At 31.2% G+C, this 18,649-nt stretch overlaps 2 protein-coding genes and 1 long non-coding RNA gene across 4 annotated transcripts; 2 read left to right on the top strand and 1 right to left on the bottom strand.

The window, feature by feature from the left end:
- Positions 1-36: 36 nt before the first annotated feature.
- On the top strand, positions 37-4,261 carry PAP23 (purple acid phosphatase 23). 2 transcript variants are annotated; one of them, XM_085722117.1, is made up of 9 exons: positions 37-636; positions 817-1,008; positions 1,380-1,716; positions 1,929-2,146; positions 2,374-2,564; positions 2,804-3,085; positions 3,405-3,527; positions 3,814-3,864; positions 3,960-4,261. In XM_085722117.1, exons 1-9 carry the CDS (start codon positions 366-368, stop codon positions 4,050-4,052), a joined length of 1,758 nt encoding a protein of 585 aa, XP_085578243.1. In that variant the 5' UTR covers positions 37-365; the 3' UTR covers positions 4,053-4,261. The 2 variants fall into 2 exon arrangements, with proteins under 2 accessions (XP_085578243.1, XP_085578241.1); XM_085722115.1 differs by having other exon boundaries at positions 84-636; positions 3,808-3,864.
- Positions 4,262-5,406: 1,145 nt separating this feature from the next.
- Positions 5,407-7,513, bottom strand: LOC146912539 (uncharacterized). The gene is made up of 5 exons (XM_085722114.1): positions 7,249-7,513; positions 6,946-7,159; positions 6,363-6,542; positions 6,149-6,237; positions 5,407-5,888 (listed from the first exon to the last, which is right to left on the bottom strand). The coding sequence occupies exons 2-5, from the start codon at positions 7,129-7,131 to the stop codon at positions 5,660-5,662; spliced, it is 684 nt and encodes a 227-aa protein (XP_085578240.1). The 5' UTR covers positions 7,132-7,159; positions 7,249-7,513; the 3' UTR covers positions 5,407-5,659.
- Positions 7,514-10,023: 2,510 nt separating this feature from the next.
- LOC146912538 (uncharacterized) lies at positions 10,024-11,410 on the top strand. Its single transcript, XR_015014618.1, has 2 exons — positions 10,024-10,532; positions 11,236-11,410. It is a non-coding gene; the product is annotated as an uncharacterized LOC146912538 (long non-coding RNA).
- The last annotated feature ends 7,239 nt before the right edge of the window (positions 11,411-18,649 follow it).

The raw sequence follows: 18,649 nt of genomic DNA, 5'->3' as shown, positions 1-18,649 counted from the left end.
TAACCATTGAAAAGAGAAAGTATATTCTACAGAATCATTTGTGAAGAACATCAAAATCCCCGTGACTCGTATACTTTGATTGCAATTTATTTTTGAAACTTATTATTATATGTTACAAAAAATAACAAAAAATGAAGAAGATGCGGCATATTCCAAAGTTACAACATTAATGTCTGTGCACTTAGTACACATGTCAATCCAACAGCAACATGGTTGCTTCAAGTTCAAGTTTATAGTACATCTTTAAGTCAAAAAAAGATTCTATTGTACATCTTATCTTATCTCCAACATCCTCAAAGAAAATCTAAAGACATTTCGTTCATTTTGATTCAGTTTGTATCACTTGAGGATCTGATCCAAACACAATGAAAATATGCACCTTTTGCATGTCACTAACAATAGTTTTGGTGATCATCGCAAATATCAACATGGTGGTGAGTAAGAGACACATTCCGACCACCCTTGATGGTCCATTTAAACCGATGACTCGCTGGTTTGATTCATCACTGCGAAGAGGCAGCGATGACTTGCCTATGACTCATCCAAGGCTCAAAATGAATGTCACTTTAAATTTCCCTGAACAGATTGCTCTCGCTATTTCTTCACCAACTTCCATGTGGATTTCTTGGATCACTGGTAATGACTACTTTTTCTCCTCAATTCTGTTTCCACATGAAAAAGTTTAATCACCAACTCTTTTAGTTTAAGGATCTAATTAAAAATCCTTGAAAAGTTCAATAAAAATATTGTATTTTTTATGTTTATTGTGTTCTAACTTCTAAAGAATTAAAATATTAATTGGTTTGTTTGGATAAGGGAAATCACAGATTGGTCTAAATGTGACCCCACTTGATCCTGCATCTATTGGAAGTGAGGTGTGGTATGGAAAAGAGAGTGGAAAATACACAAATGTAGGGAAAGGTGATTCACTTGTTTACTCTCAATTGTATCCCTTTGAAGGATTCTTGAATTATACCTCTGGTATTATTCATCATGTCAAACTTGAAGGTATGTTTTTGAGTTGCTTTTGGTTTTAAGTTCTGCTCATAGTTTTTGGTCCTTAGTAGGAAGCATTGATCATTGATCCACTGAATTGGTGATTAGTAAACAAACAATAAAATTTTGTTGTATAAAATTTGGTATATTTTTGGATCATATCTCATCGGACTCTTAACACATTAGACCTTCACGTCCAAGCTGATTGTACATCTGGAGTGTGACATAAGTGGCCGATAGCGTTTTATAAGATATTGTATCAAGAAAATTAAATGCATTTAACTATCACACCCTTAATAAGCACGCAAATAATTTAGTTTTGGTTATAGTTGAGTTCCGAGGTCTTGAACCTGAAAGTTTGAGACATTTCTTTCCTTGTGTAGGTCTTGAACCTGGAACTAGATATTACTACAAATGTGGTGATAGTTCTATTCCAGCCATGAGCCAAGAGAATTCTTTTGAAACTTTTGCAAAACCTAGTCCAAAGAATTATCCTGCTAGAATTGCAGTTATTGGAGATTTGGGACTTACAAGTAATTCTTCAACAACTATTGATCATCTGAGTTACAATGATCCTTCAATGATTCTGATGATTGGCGATTTAACATATGCAAATCAGTATCTTACAACTGGTGGAAAGGGAGCTTCATGTTTTTCGTGTGCATTTCCAGATGCACCGATCAGAGAGACCTATCAACCTCGTTGGGATGGATGGGGAAGGTAACCTACTTTTAGGTTCTGTTTCTACTACACTTTTAGCATTTGGAATAAGTGCTCATGTATAATTTATTCTAGAGAACTTATAAGCTAAAAACAACTATGAACATGTTGTTTCCCTAAACTTTCTCAAATAGCGTCACAAGTGCCTATGCGAGTAGAATCTCTCTTAAAGATAGGTGGTATGATTTGCTAATTCGATGTATAACTATTAGGTTTATGCAGCCTTTGACCTCAAAAATTCCAATGATGGTTATTGAAGGGAATCATGAGATTGAACCACAAGCTGATGGGATCACATTCAAATCATACTTGACAAGATTTGCAGTTCCTGCTGAAGAAAGTGGCTCTAAAAGTAACTTCTACTACTCTTTTGATACTGGTGGCATACACTTTATCATGTTGGGAGCATATGTTGATTACAACAGAACCGGTAAGTAATAAATGGTACAAAGAATGTTTGAATTGTCTTATTTGAACTTATGTACTGACATAAGTGCTTGTTGAACTGTTTGAGAGATTTTATGAAAACACTTGATAAATGCTTAATTAAGTTGTTTATCGAAACAAGGGCCGCGTTATAATTAGTTACGTGAACTAGTCAGTATGTATAATTTTAGATATTGCAGCTTAATGTGTTTCACTGGATTTTCAACCTAGGTGCACAATTTGATTGGTTGAAAGAAGATCTGCAAAATGTTGACCGTAGTGTAACACCTTGGTTAGTTGCTACAATGCATCCTCCTTGGTATAACAGCTATGCTTCACACTATCAAGAATTTGAGTGCATGAGATTGGAAATGGAAGCACTTCTCTATCAATACAGAGTTGACATTATTTTCAATGGTCATGTAAGTTAAATTTACTCTGTTGATGTTATTTTTGATCTATAGCTTTTTGGATATGATGTTTTCAATACAATTGTTTCGCTAAGGGATAAAGACAAATTGATTCTAAAGGTGTAAAATCGATTTTGACATGTTTGTCGCTACGAGTAAAACGACGTTCACGAGTAGGTCCACATAAGATGTAGTTTTCTCCTATTGTTTGTTTTTATATTAAAAAGTGGCACATGTTGCACATATTCCAGGTTCATGCCTATGAGAGGATGAATAGAGTTTACAATTACACATTAGATCCTTGTGGACCTATTTACATAACTGTTGGAGATGGTGGAAATATTGAGAAAGTAGATGTTGATCATGCAGATGAACCTGGAAAGTGTCCTTCATCTGGGGATAACGTACCAGAATTTGGAGGTGTTTGTCATTCAAATTTTACCTTTGGTCCTGCCAAAGGTAACTTCTGTTGGAATCAACAACCTGAGTGGAGTGCATTTCGAGAAAGTAGTTTTGGACATGGAATACTCGAGGTACTGACATTAACTTTCGAAGCTTCAATTTTCCTTTTCGCTACTTTTGTAGACACCATACAGGATTTGGGTTTGCTGCAGTCAGCAATCCAAGCATTCACGAAGTCAGGGACGTCGGTGGCTAGAGTTGTCAAGCCATCTCGATCCGCCCTAACCTAGCAGACCAAAACAAAACAAAAAACAAGTTGGTCCATAGTTTCATTTGGCAAAGACCAGCTTAAAACACAACGCGGCCAGCCAGGATGGACCAGCGTAAAACACATCTAGTAATTTTAATGCTTCCTTTAATTGAAAAAATCATTTTCTTATATTGTTGCAGGTTGTGAATTCTACATATGCATTATGGACATGGCACCGAAATCAAGATAGTTACAAAGAAAATGCAGTTGGTGACCAAATATACATAGTGCGGCAGCCTGAATTGTGCTTCAAAGATTCAAAAGTATTAGTCTCAAAGCTTGAGAACTTTCTAGATTTTTTTTTTCCGCATAGCCTATATCTAAAATTTTATGGCATGCAAAGTTGAATAAACGCAGTCTCATTCGATATGAACCATGATCAGTAATTCAGTATTGGTAAAATGCAAACACTTCTACCCAAGAATTGACACTGACACGTGTACAGTAGTAATAATTTGAGAAAATCGAATTGATTGAATGGAATCGCATGTGTCGTTTTGTACAAGTGTTAATTTCATCTTCCTTTGCCTTTGTTGTATACAATTACAGGACTCACAACAATCACTTCCACACTCTGCTGCTTCTAGTCACCTCTCTCAAGTAAGCTTCATTGTGTTTTCCTCTTCACTCTAAAGCCAAATTTTTCATCATGATTAAAATTAATGGAAACTAATCAATTGAATTTGTTCACACAGGATTTATCTATCATCATATCACAGTTAATCCTTGGGGTTCTCTTAATTTATGGTCTCTATTCTCATGTAAATCAGATTAGATTTAAGGATTAATGCATAAAATCAAACAAATTTCCCTTATTAAAGAGTTTGTTTGTACTTGTCATCCTTTGTTGAGGCATTAAATTGTATACATGGCTCTTTAATTTTCATTTTCTGTTGGGGTTCCTTTAATTTTCAAAAAATGTGTGAATAGAACCAAATTTGTATAGAGAAACTAAAAGTTAGTATACTGCAATAACAAGATATTATTATTACTATTACTACGTATGAAGCATGGACTCCGACACGGACACCTGACATGACACGGGCATGTCGACACCGACACCATACATATATGTTAATTTATTTAAAGACAGTCTAAAATGAAAATTAAAATACATATATAAACATCTAACTTGAGTATTTTATTTCATTAGAAAAAGTTCTACAACAAGATATCATAGTATTTGACTTTTATTTAGTCATCTACTATCAAAAAAGTTAAAATAATATAATCAACTGTAATGTCTATAACCCCATTGATCACTATTTCTCAAAACATATGTAACTTTTGTATCTATGGTGTGTGGAAGCAAAAAAGAAAAAAATTGTTTTAGATCTTTGTCTAAGTTGCCCGACGCGGCTCGTATAAGTGTTATATAGGTGTCAGGCACCGTAGGAGTGTTGGAGTAAAAAAAAAAAATTATTTAGGAAACCGGTTCGACACATGCCGTACGAGTGTCGGACACCCGCGACATGCCTAGTCCTAGATGTGTTTGTGCTTCATAGATTAATACTAATCAAGGTTTTAACAAAAAGGTATAGGTGGACACCCGCGACAAAAAGGTATAGGTGGACACCGATACCATTTTTACATGTTTTCAGGGCAAGATGAAAAATCACACTGAAACACCCGTGACAAAAAGCCGATACAACCGTAAAACTACGTTACGAATGCGACACACCATTACGGAAGCGAAAAAACACAATACCGTTCATAAGGAAAAATAGATAATGAGAGATTGTGATGAACCAATCCCTTTCATCGTCTATTTTCGTGTTGTACAGTGTTGTAATTATTATATTTATTTTAACCATCTTAAAATATATAAACTAATAGTTCAATTTAAGTTATTTTACACTATATCATAGAATACATGATTTAATAATATTTGTGCATTGTTGTGATTAATTGATACCGCGACGACTGCAATTAAATTCACACACAACTGTGAGGACCCGGGTTCGAACCCGGTTCACGACGTCCGGGCCTTGCAATTTCGGCATTTGTCAGTTGAGCTAGGACTTCTAGACGCTTTTTATTGTACCTAATTGTGTATAAATTTAACACATTTTATTGTATTGCTAACTAGTTTTAATTGTACGTAGTTGAAAGTAAAGTGATAAAGTTATTTGCACAAAAGGATGAATTAAGAAGAAAAATTGTTACATAAAACTTGGTATCCCTTTATATACAGTATAGTTAAGCACAATTTCATAAAAAAGATTTACCAGAAAGTGCCAGTCATACATAGATGTATATATACATAGAGAGAAATACACACAAAAATTCCATAAGCCAAACAAATAACATTACATAATTTGATACAATATTTCTGTCTACAACACTTGCTAAACAAGGTGTCTAAAACTTTTCTGTCACTGCTCATTGATTAATTCTAACAAGTGTTGGGAGCTGACAAAAAATTAGGGCAAGGATTATGGAAATGATTATTGACTGATACTGGAGGAGTTGAATATATCAGAGATGGTGGTGTAATTAATGGTACACCAAAAAATGATGAATCCAAACTTGGAAAAGGTCTTCGGCTCAACTCTAATAAGTGCTTATTAGATTGCAACAGCTTCTTAAAGTTTACTTCAGGAGGAAATTCAAGGTAGTGCCTCCTGCATTGATATAATTCATTAGTGTAAGGTATCACATTTTCTCTATAAATAACACTATTCTTTAACTAATTTACAAGGAAAATAATACTACTACATCATAATCAATCATTTGTGTCCTCTAAAAAAAATAAAATCAATCATGTGTGTGACATTAAAAATAGTTACGATCAAAGTCTAACATTTTTTATGATGTGATGATAAACTATTTACGCTGACAGTGTACAAATTAAATTCATATAATAAACTTAAATTATATATACCTGTATATGGCAGCATGACCATCAGTGAAGTCTTGTGATGATTCCCACTTGGAATTAATATGGTGATAAAATGTGGGTTCCTTTATTAACTGTAGAAAAAGAAAATCACAATTAAAATCAAATGCAAGTAATTTCTCTAATCAAGAGGAAAAATCAAGAATAAAGAGGAAAACCATGCAATTCATAACTATGAAAAAGAAAAATATATACACACCTCAATTTCAAGAATTCCAGGTTTGTTTTCTTCATCAACAAGTCGAATAGCTGAAATGTCTTCAAACCTTATTTCAATTTTGTACTTTATGTTATTGCTTTTATCTAACATCCCCCACAGAAATTTTTGATGTTCAAAGTAACAATGGGCCACCAAGTTTACTTCATTTGGAGACATAAACTGCAATAAACATTCAGCAAATTTTATTTTATTAAATAAACACAAACAAAATAAACAAGATTAGTTGTAATCACGTATCAAGTTTTATTCACACCAAATTGGCTACCAAATGTAGTTGACAATAGTTTGACCTTTTATTAACAATTTGTTGTGACTTAGATTCAAATTAATATATATATATATATACATATATATATATATATATATATATATATATATATATATTTATAAACTATGAAAAAATCGATTGTTAATAAATTCTATATTTCTCATAATTTGTTAGTTTTCATAATTTAGTTAACGAATTAAATTCTTATACTTCAGAACAAACCCAATATCTTGAGAAAAGTTTCACCAAAAAATAAAAATAAAAATTCAAATGCATATTTATGAACCACCATACCTCGAATGCTCCAATCTTGAGCAAAGTAGCCAAAAAACATACATGTGTGATTGTGTTGTTTGCCGTTGATAACGTAGTTCTTTGCAAAGGAGTCTCTCTTTGTCTTTTCTTAAACTCCAATTCATCAATTATTTCTTGGATGACACTCTTTGGGAATTTCAATCCAAGTGGTGGTGGGAGATCCATGATTTGGTCCAATGGGGTATTGAATACTCTAAACAAATTGAGTAGCATAAATCAGAACCAGAAATAAGAAGAATAATAAAAATCAGTACCGTCGAAGAAGAATAATAAAAATAGTACCGTCGAAGTTTGTTGGCAAAGGGAGCGATTTCAGGGAGAGAGCAGTGGAATGGCTGAAGATGGAAGCAGAGGGTCTCGACCAAACACGATTTCACCAAGGAAAAGGTTTTGGGAATTCAGGGTTTTGGAAACGCTTCTAAGAAACGCTTTTAAAGGTTTATATGATAAGGCTTTCTAGTCCCTATTCTTCTTCCTCTTTTGTCTATAATATATATCTATTTTGTCATTAAAAATAAGGGTTTTGGAAATCAAATATTATCTATATTATATATAAAGTTCCTCTAAGCTATTTTGGACCGACTTTTTCTTTTCTAAATTGCCCTCAATTTTCAATACAAATATAACACATGTAATAAATGGATAAGAATAAATTTAAATATTTAAATATTAAAATAAAAGGGTAACAAACACAAATGTCCAATCTTTTCCTTTTTCATTTAAAAAGTGTAACAAACTAGATAAGTGTATGTATACTTACTTTTTCATTATCACAATTATACCCTTAAACAACAACTTTTTCTATAATAAAGATTGTTGTCGGGGTCATTAAAAAAATAAAAATTTAGATTATATTTTTTTTGTTATATTGTTGGTTTATTAAAATCTTATCTTATATCTTATCTTATATCTTATATATAATAAAGCTTAACCCCTAAAGCTATTTCTAACCCTAATATTTCCCCCCCATTTCTTCCTCCACTTTTCTGAGCCATTGGATCTTGCACATTTAGGCGCCATTTAATTTTAGCCATTGATCATCTTACTTAATTAATGCCAGCCGAATTTTGTTATCAAATTTGCTATAATTTTGGCCATCCGAATCCTTATTATTATTTTTTGAATTCCTATCCTCCTTTTTTTATTCCTATCCTCCTTTTTTTTTCGAATCCTTATTTTTTTTTTTTTAATTCCTATCCTCCTTTCTTTTTCCTATCCTCCTTTTGGCCGGCCGAATCCTTATTTTTTTTTTTTTTGAATTCCTATCCTCCTTTTTTTTATTCCTGTCCTTCTTTTTTTTTTTAAGCAAATATTTTCTACACTTTTAGGTTTGCAATTATTTAACATAACAAATTCCATCTAAAAAAATGCATCGCACCAATTTTATTCCTATCCTCCTACCTTTTTTTTTATGAAGCAAATATTTTCTACCCTAATCTATTTATTTATCTATAAAAGTTAACCCGAAAGCTTATTTTAGCTCTAATTTTAACCTAAACCCTATTGCTGAAATTTACTGTTTTAACCCTAAAGCTTAATTCCGATTTGTTTAACCCTATTAACCCTATTTTTTTGCAAGCCAAAAATTGTATTGTTCCTAATCGTTTCCTACTAAACAGATAAACATAAAAAAAATCACTCCTATTAACAAATTGTTCCTATCCAGTCCTATTAACAAAATATTACTCCCTCCGTTCCTTTTTAAGTGTCTTTTTAGGGTGAATTTTTTGTTCCTATTTAATTGTCTTTTTGGTATTTTAAGGGTACAATTTCTCAATTATACCCTTTGTCAATTACTTTTATCTTTTTCGATAAAACTAATTAATGCTATCTATTTGGAAAACTAAAGTTTGTTTTTTTTTAAACAAAGTTTGTTTGTTTTTTTAAACAAAGTTTGTTTCTTATTATCTTCAAATTTAAACAAAATTTTGTTCCAGATAATGGTTCCAAGAAGAGTTTTTTTTTTTTGGATAAGCCAGAAGAGAGGACAGACATCAAGAGGAAGCACCGACATCCCAATTAGGTTGGCACCCCGTTAGAAATTTCAAGTGTGACTCTAGCATTGGTTGAAGTCATACTTGAAGCTTTAACTTTAATTAAAGAAGTTAGAAGAAAGTTAATTTTTTCTAAACTTTTGATTAATGTGAAGTTGGAATAATTTTTATGTTAACTTAAAATAATTAAAAAGATGTGTACAATATTTAAAAAATTGACAATTGTTTCTTATGAGAGAGATATTGTGCAAAAAAAAAGGAATTTGTTGGAGAAAAAGAAAATAACTGACAATTGTTTGTTACGAGATAAAGATAACATATTAAATTTATTGGAAAAATAAAGTGTGTGCAAAAAAATAGGAATTTATTGGTGGATTAAAATGAGGGTATAATAGGAAGAAAATGTGCAAAAATACACATTGCTATTTTGGTGTTAATTTTCTAAAAAGACACTTAAAAAGGAACGGAGGGAGTATTAACAATAAAAACAACAAATCTGTTGCATATCCACTCTTATCTGTCGCTACAGTCCTTCTTAACAAATTCCACTCTCATTTATCTGTTGCATATCCACTCCTATTTTTTTGACAATACAGATCGCTCCAACCTTTATTAACAAAATTAACAAAATTTTCTTGCATTAATTTCAGTCATTCCTGCCAACTACCCACTGATCCATTAAACATTTAATGTGGCCTTCCATATCTCTCCATGCAGCAAGTGAATTTGTATTCCACGAGAAGTCTCTCCAACTCCCCAATTCATTGTGTACACATGTCACCATGATTCAAATTCATTTTGTCTATGAGTCTGGTATAAATAGTGGCGTGCACATACCTTTGTAGTACAGTTAATCTTAATGGATTTCCATACAATTTCCGTTTTAATCAATCTAATCATGTTTCATTGAATATATTTGGTTCTAATCAGTTGCTTGGTGTTTTTTTGTGCAGCTCCTTTGAATCTAAATCCAGTCACTGATTTTGACAAAATTGTGAATGAATTACGACTTCAATACAAAAGGATTTGCATTCAGTTTCATGTTTGGAATGTAAGAATGCAACAGTGTCTTTTTTTTTTCCTGTGCTGGACTTGAATCAATGTGGTAACAATTTGTTATTCTCTTTTTATGCAGGGCGCTAGAAGGCCTACTCAAGGAGCAGCAAGGATGATCTTTAATTTCCTGTTTTCTGTATCACTCAGTTTCTTAAGGTTGTACCAGCGCCGCTCCTCCTGTTTACCTCGCCGTCGTCTTGAATATTTTGTCGTTGAGGTAATTTTCTCTCATCATTTTTATTCATGTGCAATTCCTTTTCTTTTGAGGATAGTTGGTTTATCTTCAATTGTTGACCTTTTTCTTAATGTGTATCTGAATGGCTAAAATGGATTATTGATTCGTTCGAGGTACAAATTGTTTTCTTAATTTGCTTTGGAATAGTGAGTTTTAGGACTGTTCTTCATCGACAACATGGTTTGGGCTACAATTACATTGATGTTGTCCCTCCTCACTATTGCAGATTCAAGTGTGTATTGTCTTTAATATTCATCCAAATTCCCTCCTCTACAAATTATGTAAGTTGAATCATCTTTCATTTTCATTTTTTATTTTGTTTTATGGGTTTGATTAGAAACAGTTTAATAATCTTTTTGGGGATTTTTACCAAAATATTTCTTCAACAATGATTGATAAGGAGGATAATACTTCAGAGCCTTTTGATGCAGAGACAAAAAGTTGGGTATATTGTGTTATTTGAAGCCATCCGAACTATACAAAATTATAAATAGGATTTCACATTTAATTTATCCCATCAACCTATAAATAAAGTGATCACTCATGACTCTGACATTGAGAAGGGCATATATAACTCCATTTTGCATATTAGTTTTAGTCCTTTTTATTTTTGAAATAATATTAGCTTTAGTCCTTGATATCTAAGTTCTTTGTATATTCCACAACATTTTTTCTCCAATATAATGGAATTGGGGAGCCAAAAAACTATATGTAATAGGCTAATAGCACTAATCCTCATTTGAAATATATGAATCTTTTTTCTTTTTTTTTTTGCAAAAAAAGCTTAAGTGTGTTTTATTGGATGAATATGAATCTTTTGTTGTTTTTTTTATGCATAAACTTTTGATCATAAAGATAAAATAGGGTGTTGAATAAGTGTTAGGGAATATGAGATGTGTACATGTATCATTGTGTTGTTGTTTCTTACAAGTTAAAGCTGTTTCTTTTTTACTGGTATTAATTTTTTTTCTTTCACATTGACAGATTCATATTGTAGCATTTCAGAAAGAGAATGTAACCAAAAAGCTTTTCAGAAAGAGAAAAGAAATAGAATACTCATAGCATGATTCTCAATGGAAGAAAGATGGTAGCAATGACAAAAAAAATAGAAAGTTTAAGCCACTCCACATTATTATTGTTGAGATTCTGAAATGAAAAATTCTATTGTTTAATGGTAAAAAAATGGGAAATTCTTTGTATATATCTCTAAACTTAATACATATATTTAAACTTATATATAAATAATTATTCTTCTGGATTATATAATTGACTTTAAGCCTCAATGTGGAATCTCTAACAATCGGTTTAGTCATCATCCAAAAAAGTACATGGGTACCATACCACCTATAAATGGTTGTTTAAAGGGATCCTATTGTAAACTGAAAAAAGGACATCACCAATTTTACTTCAAATTTTAGTTAATATCAGTAAAATATGTGGTTTTTTTATAGTTAACGGGTCTTAATTATTAGTTATAGTTCTACTTATTTTGATTTTCGAGATCATGCTAACATGTGTGTTAATTTTCCTTTTTAAAAAAAAATATTTTCCTAACTTTTGTTATCAAAAAGCAAACAAATAAGCTTAATAAATTACTCCCTCCGGTCACATTTATAAGCAAAAAATCAGTTTTTAGATTCATTCAATACTTAATGTATTTGGTCAATATATAGACCAAATTCATTATTTATTCAATGAACCTAAAAAGTGCATTTTTGCTTATAAATGTGACCGGGGGGAGTATGTTTTTGGATCTGCTAAAAGTAAATAGATGTTTTGGTAAGATTCAAATGTTATGAAGATTTTTATTTTTATTGCAACATTTATCTCTATTAATTTCTTTTGTAATTTTTAATATTGTCAACCTATTTTGTAATTTTAAATTTTTGACATTTCACCATCAAATAATGGCTATAACCGATGAAATCAATTTTCAATTCATTTTATTTTTTAATTTTTATATGACTTCCATTAAACTATATATGTTTACATTGTTGCGACTTATTCGTTTAACTTCTTCTTGGAAAGACCCGTGCGGTAGCATGGGTCAAGAGTCTAGTAGATAATCATGGTTAGTTTTTTTGGTTACAATCATGGTTAGTTTGATTTGTTATAATTTGAAAGCAAATTACATTTATATTTTTTACTTTTAATCAAAATTAAAATTTCATAAAAAACATCGTTCATAATTTTCAAATGTTAGTGCAATAAAAAGAACGGAAAGACGAGTAGTGCCCATCTTTTCGCTAGTTATTATAATATTAAGAATTAATTTATTTATTTTTTTAGCAAAGGCAAGATTATATTTTTTACTTTTAATCAAAATTAAAATTTCATAAAAAAACATTGTTCATAATTTTCAAATGTTAGTGCAATAAAAAGAACGGAAAGACGAGTAGTGCCCATCTTTTCGCTAGTTATTATAATATTAAGAATTAATTTATTTATTTTTTTAGCAAAGGCAAGATTAATTCATCACCTCCTGAAATAAAACACAGAATAATTAAAATTTTAAAATACATAATATTTGTTTTTGTAAAGAAATAACAGTCTATAAACATCTAAGCACCTTTTTTTTTGTTACAGAATCTTAGAAACCGTTTTTGAGGGTTTTGTACACGTTTTTTTAGCAAGTTTATTTGTACACAATAAAATTAGTTTTTTCTGTCAAAAAAAAGTAAAAATAGTTTTGTTTAATTTTGTTTTAAAGTGAAGACTCATTTGGATCCCACATAAAGTGTGTAGGGATCAAATTAATCCTAGATAAAAAAATGACTATATTTATTTAAAAAAATTTAAACGTGTTCGTAAACATGTTGCATTCCAGTTGTTCTAGTGACTCTCATGTGTATTGTTTAAAAAAAAAAGGATATTCAGGACTCTACTAATTTATTTTGTGGGATAATTTGATCCCCGTAAAAAAAAGTAAAATTAGTCATTATTATTTGATTTCTTTATGACAAAATTTAAATGCAATTTGTTAAATTTCAAGGGATCAAATTGATGTTTTTTTTGTTTTTCGCTCGAAACAACCGCCGTTGTCTGTGATACTTGCCGGAAAGAAAAGGGTGTGGAAGAAAACGAAAGCGGGAAACCGAAACAAAAGGATGTGTGGTTAGGGTTTGAAATTTCTTAACTCATTCTCTGTTTATGCGTTAAACGGTTCATTCATTCTCTTTTTAAACACAATCATTCATTCTCTTATAGTAGAATCATTCAAAAAAATTATTTTCCTATTTCTAAATGAGAAACTAATTTGTCCCCTTAAAAGTTCTTTTAATTTCCCTCAAGAAAAATTCTTTTAATTCTAACCAAATAATTGAACTCAAGTAGTTAATGAACTCGACCAAAGGATGAATCATTCGGGAAAACCCGAGTTCGATTCATGCGTGAAACAATTCTCAGTCATGCTATACTTTCTTCAAACTTGAACTTCGGAGGATTCATTATTGCAATCACAATCAACATGACTTATTAAATGCACGAACCACCAATATATCATACAAAGAATGCATATCATCATCATTATTCATGTATTGGATATGACTCTCAGAGTCATGCATTTCAGTCACAAACAACACTAACTACTATGTGAACCATCAATATATTATACCGAGAATACATATCTCCCTCATTTTTCATATATTATATATGACTTTTGAGTAATGCATGTTGTGTCATAATAATATTATATAAGCTAGACATACAAAGTGATTGTAAATTTTAAAGAATTAAATTTTTATACTAGCTACCTATATTTTGGAAGAAACTTTTTTTTTATAGAGAAAACTTTTATTTGTATGAGGGTTGAGGCTATAGTTTTACATGTTTTTTTGACAAGAATAGTTTTACATCTAGTTTTCTGTCTTATTCATAACATATTAATCTTTTCATTGAAATTCATTTTCTTATATTATTGCAGGCGGTGAATTAATATTCTATATATGAATTATATATGTGCTACATATACCATCTCTTATCCTTCTATTTTTTTTAATCATTGACTCACATATTTATTTGCTTTAGTCTCTAGTTATAAATAATCCTATTATTGTTTTATCATCTATTTGTAAGATATTTCCTTCACACAAAAAAAAAAAAACGATTAAAAAATTGGATATCACGTATCAAGTTTTATTCACACCAAATTGGATACCAAATGTAGTTGACAATAGTTTGACATTTTATTAACATTTGTTGTGACTTGGATTCAAATTAAAAAATATAAGGTTAATAGGGCTTTTCATCTCTGTAATATAGATCATTTCCGGTTTTCGTACCTATAAAATTTTCGGTTTGGATTCCGTTCTCGTAAAGTTTTTATTTTCCTGAAAAACCCCTCCCCCATATGACTGTGCATATTTGCTGACGTGGTACACTGTGTGGCATGCTGACTGTGCATATATGCTTATGTGGCGTGTTGACTATAATTTTTTTTTTTAAATGTACACGTGGCATTTGTGCCTTTTTTAAAAAAAATTATAATACAAATTTATTTATATTAATTTAGAAAAAAAATAAATAAAAAAATTTGAAAATTAATTTTTGAAAATAAAAAAATTCAGGAAATTTTTTATTACAAAAAATATTTTCCAAATTTTAAATTTTTTGTTTAAAAAATAAACTTTTAATTTCGAAAATTTCATAAAAAAATGAATTTTTTTCTAAAATTTTAATTTCAAAAAAGATTTTATAAAAATCTGGAATAAAATTTTCGAAATAAAAATCTGAATTTTTTTAAAAAATTTGTATCCAGAATTTTTAAAAATAAAATATTTTCCAGAATTTTTTTTTGTATCGACTTTGTTTTTTCTAATTTGAACTTTTTTTATTTTGAAAATTAAAATCCAGAATCTTTAAAAAAGATTAATTTCAAAAAAAAAACCAAATATTTTTTAATATTTGAATTTCGAAAAAAACTGAAGATTTCGAAAAAAAAAATCTTATTGTTTTTTCTGATTTTTTAATATTTGATTTTTTTTCGATTTTAAAATTTTTTTGGGAATAAAATCTGAATATTTTTTTGAGTTTTTGGATTTTTTTATTTTTGAAATTTAATTTTCAGATATTTTAAAAAATAAAATATGATGTAGACAATTAAAAATAAATAAAAATAAAAAAAACCAAGTCAGCACCAAATAAACTATTTTATGAGTTGGATGGAGGAGGGGTGTTTTCTGAAGAAAAAAAAGTTTTACAAGGATGCAAATTAAACCGAAAATTTTATAGGGGCTAAAACCAAAAATGCCCTATATTACAGAGGTGAAAAACACTATTAACCCAATAATATATAAACTATGCATGCAAATAAACTATGAAAAAATCGATTGTTAATAAATTCTATATTACTCATAATTTAGTTAACGAATTATGGAACAATAATTTCACCAAAAAACTACCATACCTCGAATGCTCCAATCTTGAGCAAAGTAGCCAGAAAACATACATGATTGTATATTGCCGTTGATGTAGTTCTTTGCAAAGGAGTCCCTCTTTGTCTTTTCTTAAACTCCAATTCATCAATTATTTGGGAATTTCAATCCTATTGGTGGTGGGAGATCCATGATTCGGTCCAATGGGGGTATTGAATACTCTAAATTAAAAATCAAAGAGTCAAGAACCTTCATATTACATCACAAAAAAATAAGCAATATTTAGGTTAGGGTTAAGAGTTAACCTTCTATATCTAAAAACCTTAGTATATTATATCACCAAAAAAAAATGTTCATGGAGTGGAGGGGTGGATTATTGAGATCTGGTGAATTACCTACAAACCAAGAGCCATCGAGAAGTGAAAGAGCTTATAGATATGAATGACTTGATAATCGATAGTGTGAGATCAAATCGAATCGATGATGAGTTTGGGAAATAAGGGTTTGTGACGGAAATATTTTTTTATAGGGTGAAAGTAACTGAAGGCGGTCAAAAAATACTAAAATAATGTTTTTGACCTTTTGTTTAGGGAAAAATAATTAAAAAAAATAAAAGGACTTTTTTTTAGGAAAAATAAAATAAAAGGACTTAGCGACTGATTATTTTGTTTAATATTATCCGTCTCTTAGGGTCGGTTTGATAAGGACAACAAATTAGCTTTTAGCGAATAGCTTATAAGCTCGTATGTTCAAAAAACTCTGTTTGGTAAATGTTATCATCTTGTCAGGAGCTTATAGCATATTTCGGTACCGTTTGGCCCGACTTTTATTCAACTTCTCTACATTTTTAAGGAGAAGCTAGACCAAACACAATATCAATTAAGTACTTACTAAAAAAGTACTTTTTTGAATGCATAAAATTGAATGGAATGAGCTTTGGTCAAAAGTTATTGAATGCTGATTGAAAAACTACTTATCTGCGATTTATTTCACATACATATTTAATTTCAATATCGTTTAATCATCACAACCTCACAAATATTTTTATTCACGCTGTCATTTAATGATACCAAATATTTTTATTTCCTTTCTTCAACCTCGAAAATATATACACACATTAACGTTTAGAGTAATATTTTATGTTTGTCTGTCAGTTTTTTTGTTACGCTAATGCGTATAATTTATTTTTAGTGTTGCATAATGCGGATAATTATTTTGATAAAATTTTGATTTCAATTAAAAGTATAAGTATAGATGCCTAAAAAAATTATACTTATATATATATTTTGCACCTTTATATTGTAACAAACTAAACATATATTTTTTAATGACTCCAACAATGCAACAAATATTTTTTAAGCCAAAAGAATGATGCATAGAGCATCATCCAAGGTTCCATAAATCAAAAAAAGAGTACAAAAGAGAAAAGGGGGACAAGGCCAAACCTTTTAACAGTATACAAACCTATAATTAGGTAAACTCATCATATTCCTAATGTACTCCCCCCTAATGTTATCAGGGACATTGTCAAACCAAACCAAAGTATTTAGAGTGGAAGAAAGGCCAATGTTAGCTAATCCATCAGCACAAGCATTCCCCTCTCTATAGACATGAGAGAAGCTAAAAATAACTACTTACAAAAGCCATGCAATTTGGATAGAGATAGACAAAAAAAAAATATGTGGTGGGTCCTATCACTAAGTGGATCCCACCATCATTATTTTTTTTTGTTATGAAACAAATTACAAATGGAGAGGATCTTAACCCCAGTAGAAGACCTTAGAGCTAAACAAACTAGTTGCGAATCAGTTTCAAGCCATAAAGAAGTGTAACCCTTTATTTGAGCGATTTCCATAGCCAGCATGGCATCTAGCTCTTCACAAAAAGCATTAACAGTCCCTAAATTTTTAGCATAACAGCCTATACAAACACCATTTCTATCCCTAAAAATTCCTCCTGCAGAAGCATTCAAAGGGTTTTTAGTAGCAGCACCATCTGTATTCACCTTGATCCAATTGAAAGAAGGAGGAAACCAAAAAACTTCTTTAATTTGAGGAGCTTTGGGAGGATGCAAGTTAACCTTGAAACACTTTAAGATAGTAAATTCTCTAATGTCTCTTGCTGAGGTTTTATTTGTTTTACTACCAGATAGATAAACTGTAACATCCCAGACTGCTGTCAGGATTGCCGACTAACCCCATTTGGGAGGATGCAAGTTAACCTTGAAACACTTTAAGATAGTAAATTCTCTAATGTCTCTTGCTGAGGTTTTATTTGTTTTACTACCAGATAGATAAACTGTAACATCCCAGACTGCTGTCAGGATTGCCGACTAACCCCACAAACCATCACGAGTCTTTTCAGCATGCTTTGTCCTCACTCACACGCTTACCGGAAAACTTCCCGGTAGGTCACCCATCCTAGTACTACTCCAAGCCAAGCACGCTTAACTGTGGAGTTCCTATGGATTGAGCTACCGAAAAGAAGATGCATCTTGTTGATATGGGTAGTACCTAACAATTCTTATAAGCCTTCCTTCAACCATGTAGTCCCATACCTACACGGCCTCCGGATCTCTCTCATTCCGATGTGATTTGGTTCCTCCTATTATCGTGGGGTCATCCTTACGGATAGTGCCCGTTCCAACTGGCGGGAACCTTTCGTATCCAACTTGCGGGATATCGAAAGCCACGACGTGGGTGTTACATGCCCACCAGCTTCCGCCTGGTTCGTCCCCGAACCACACCGTACTGGGAGAGGTCTGCTCTGATACCATTTGTAACATCCCAGACTGCTTTGTAACATCCCAGACTGCTTTCAGGATTGTCGACTAACCCCACAAACCAACACGAGTCTTTTCAGCGTGTTTTGTCCTCACTTGCACGCTTACCGGGAAACTTCCCGGTAGGTCACCCATCCTAGTACTACTCCAAGCCAAGCACGCTTAACTGTGGAGTTCCTATGGATTGAGCTACCGAAAAGAAGATGCATCTTGTTGATATGGGTAGTACCTAACAATTCTTATA

The sequence above is a fragment of the Medicago sativa genome, chromosome 6, assembly GCF_051527215.1.
Source record: "Medicago sativa cultivar Bolivia chromosome 6, Bolivia_mono, whole genome shotgun sequence".
Lineage (NCBI taxonomy): Eukaryota > Viridiplantae > Streptophyta > Magnoliopsida > Fabales > Fabaceae > Medicago > Medicago sativa.
Note: the sequence above shows the minus strand (reverse complement) of the source record. Positions and strands in the feature narration are given on the sequence as shown.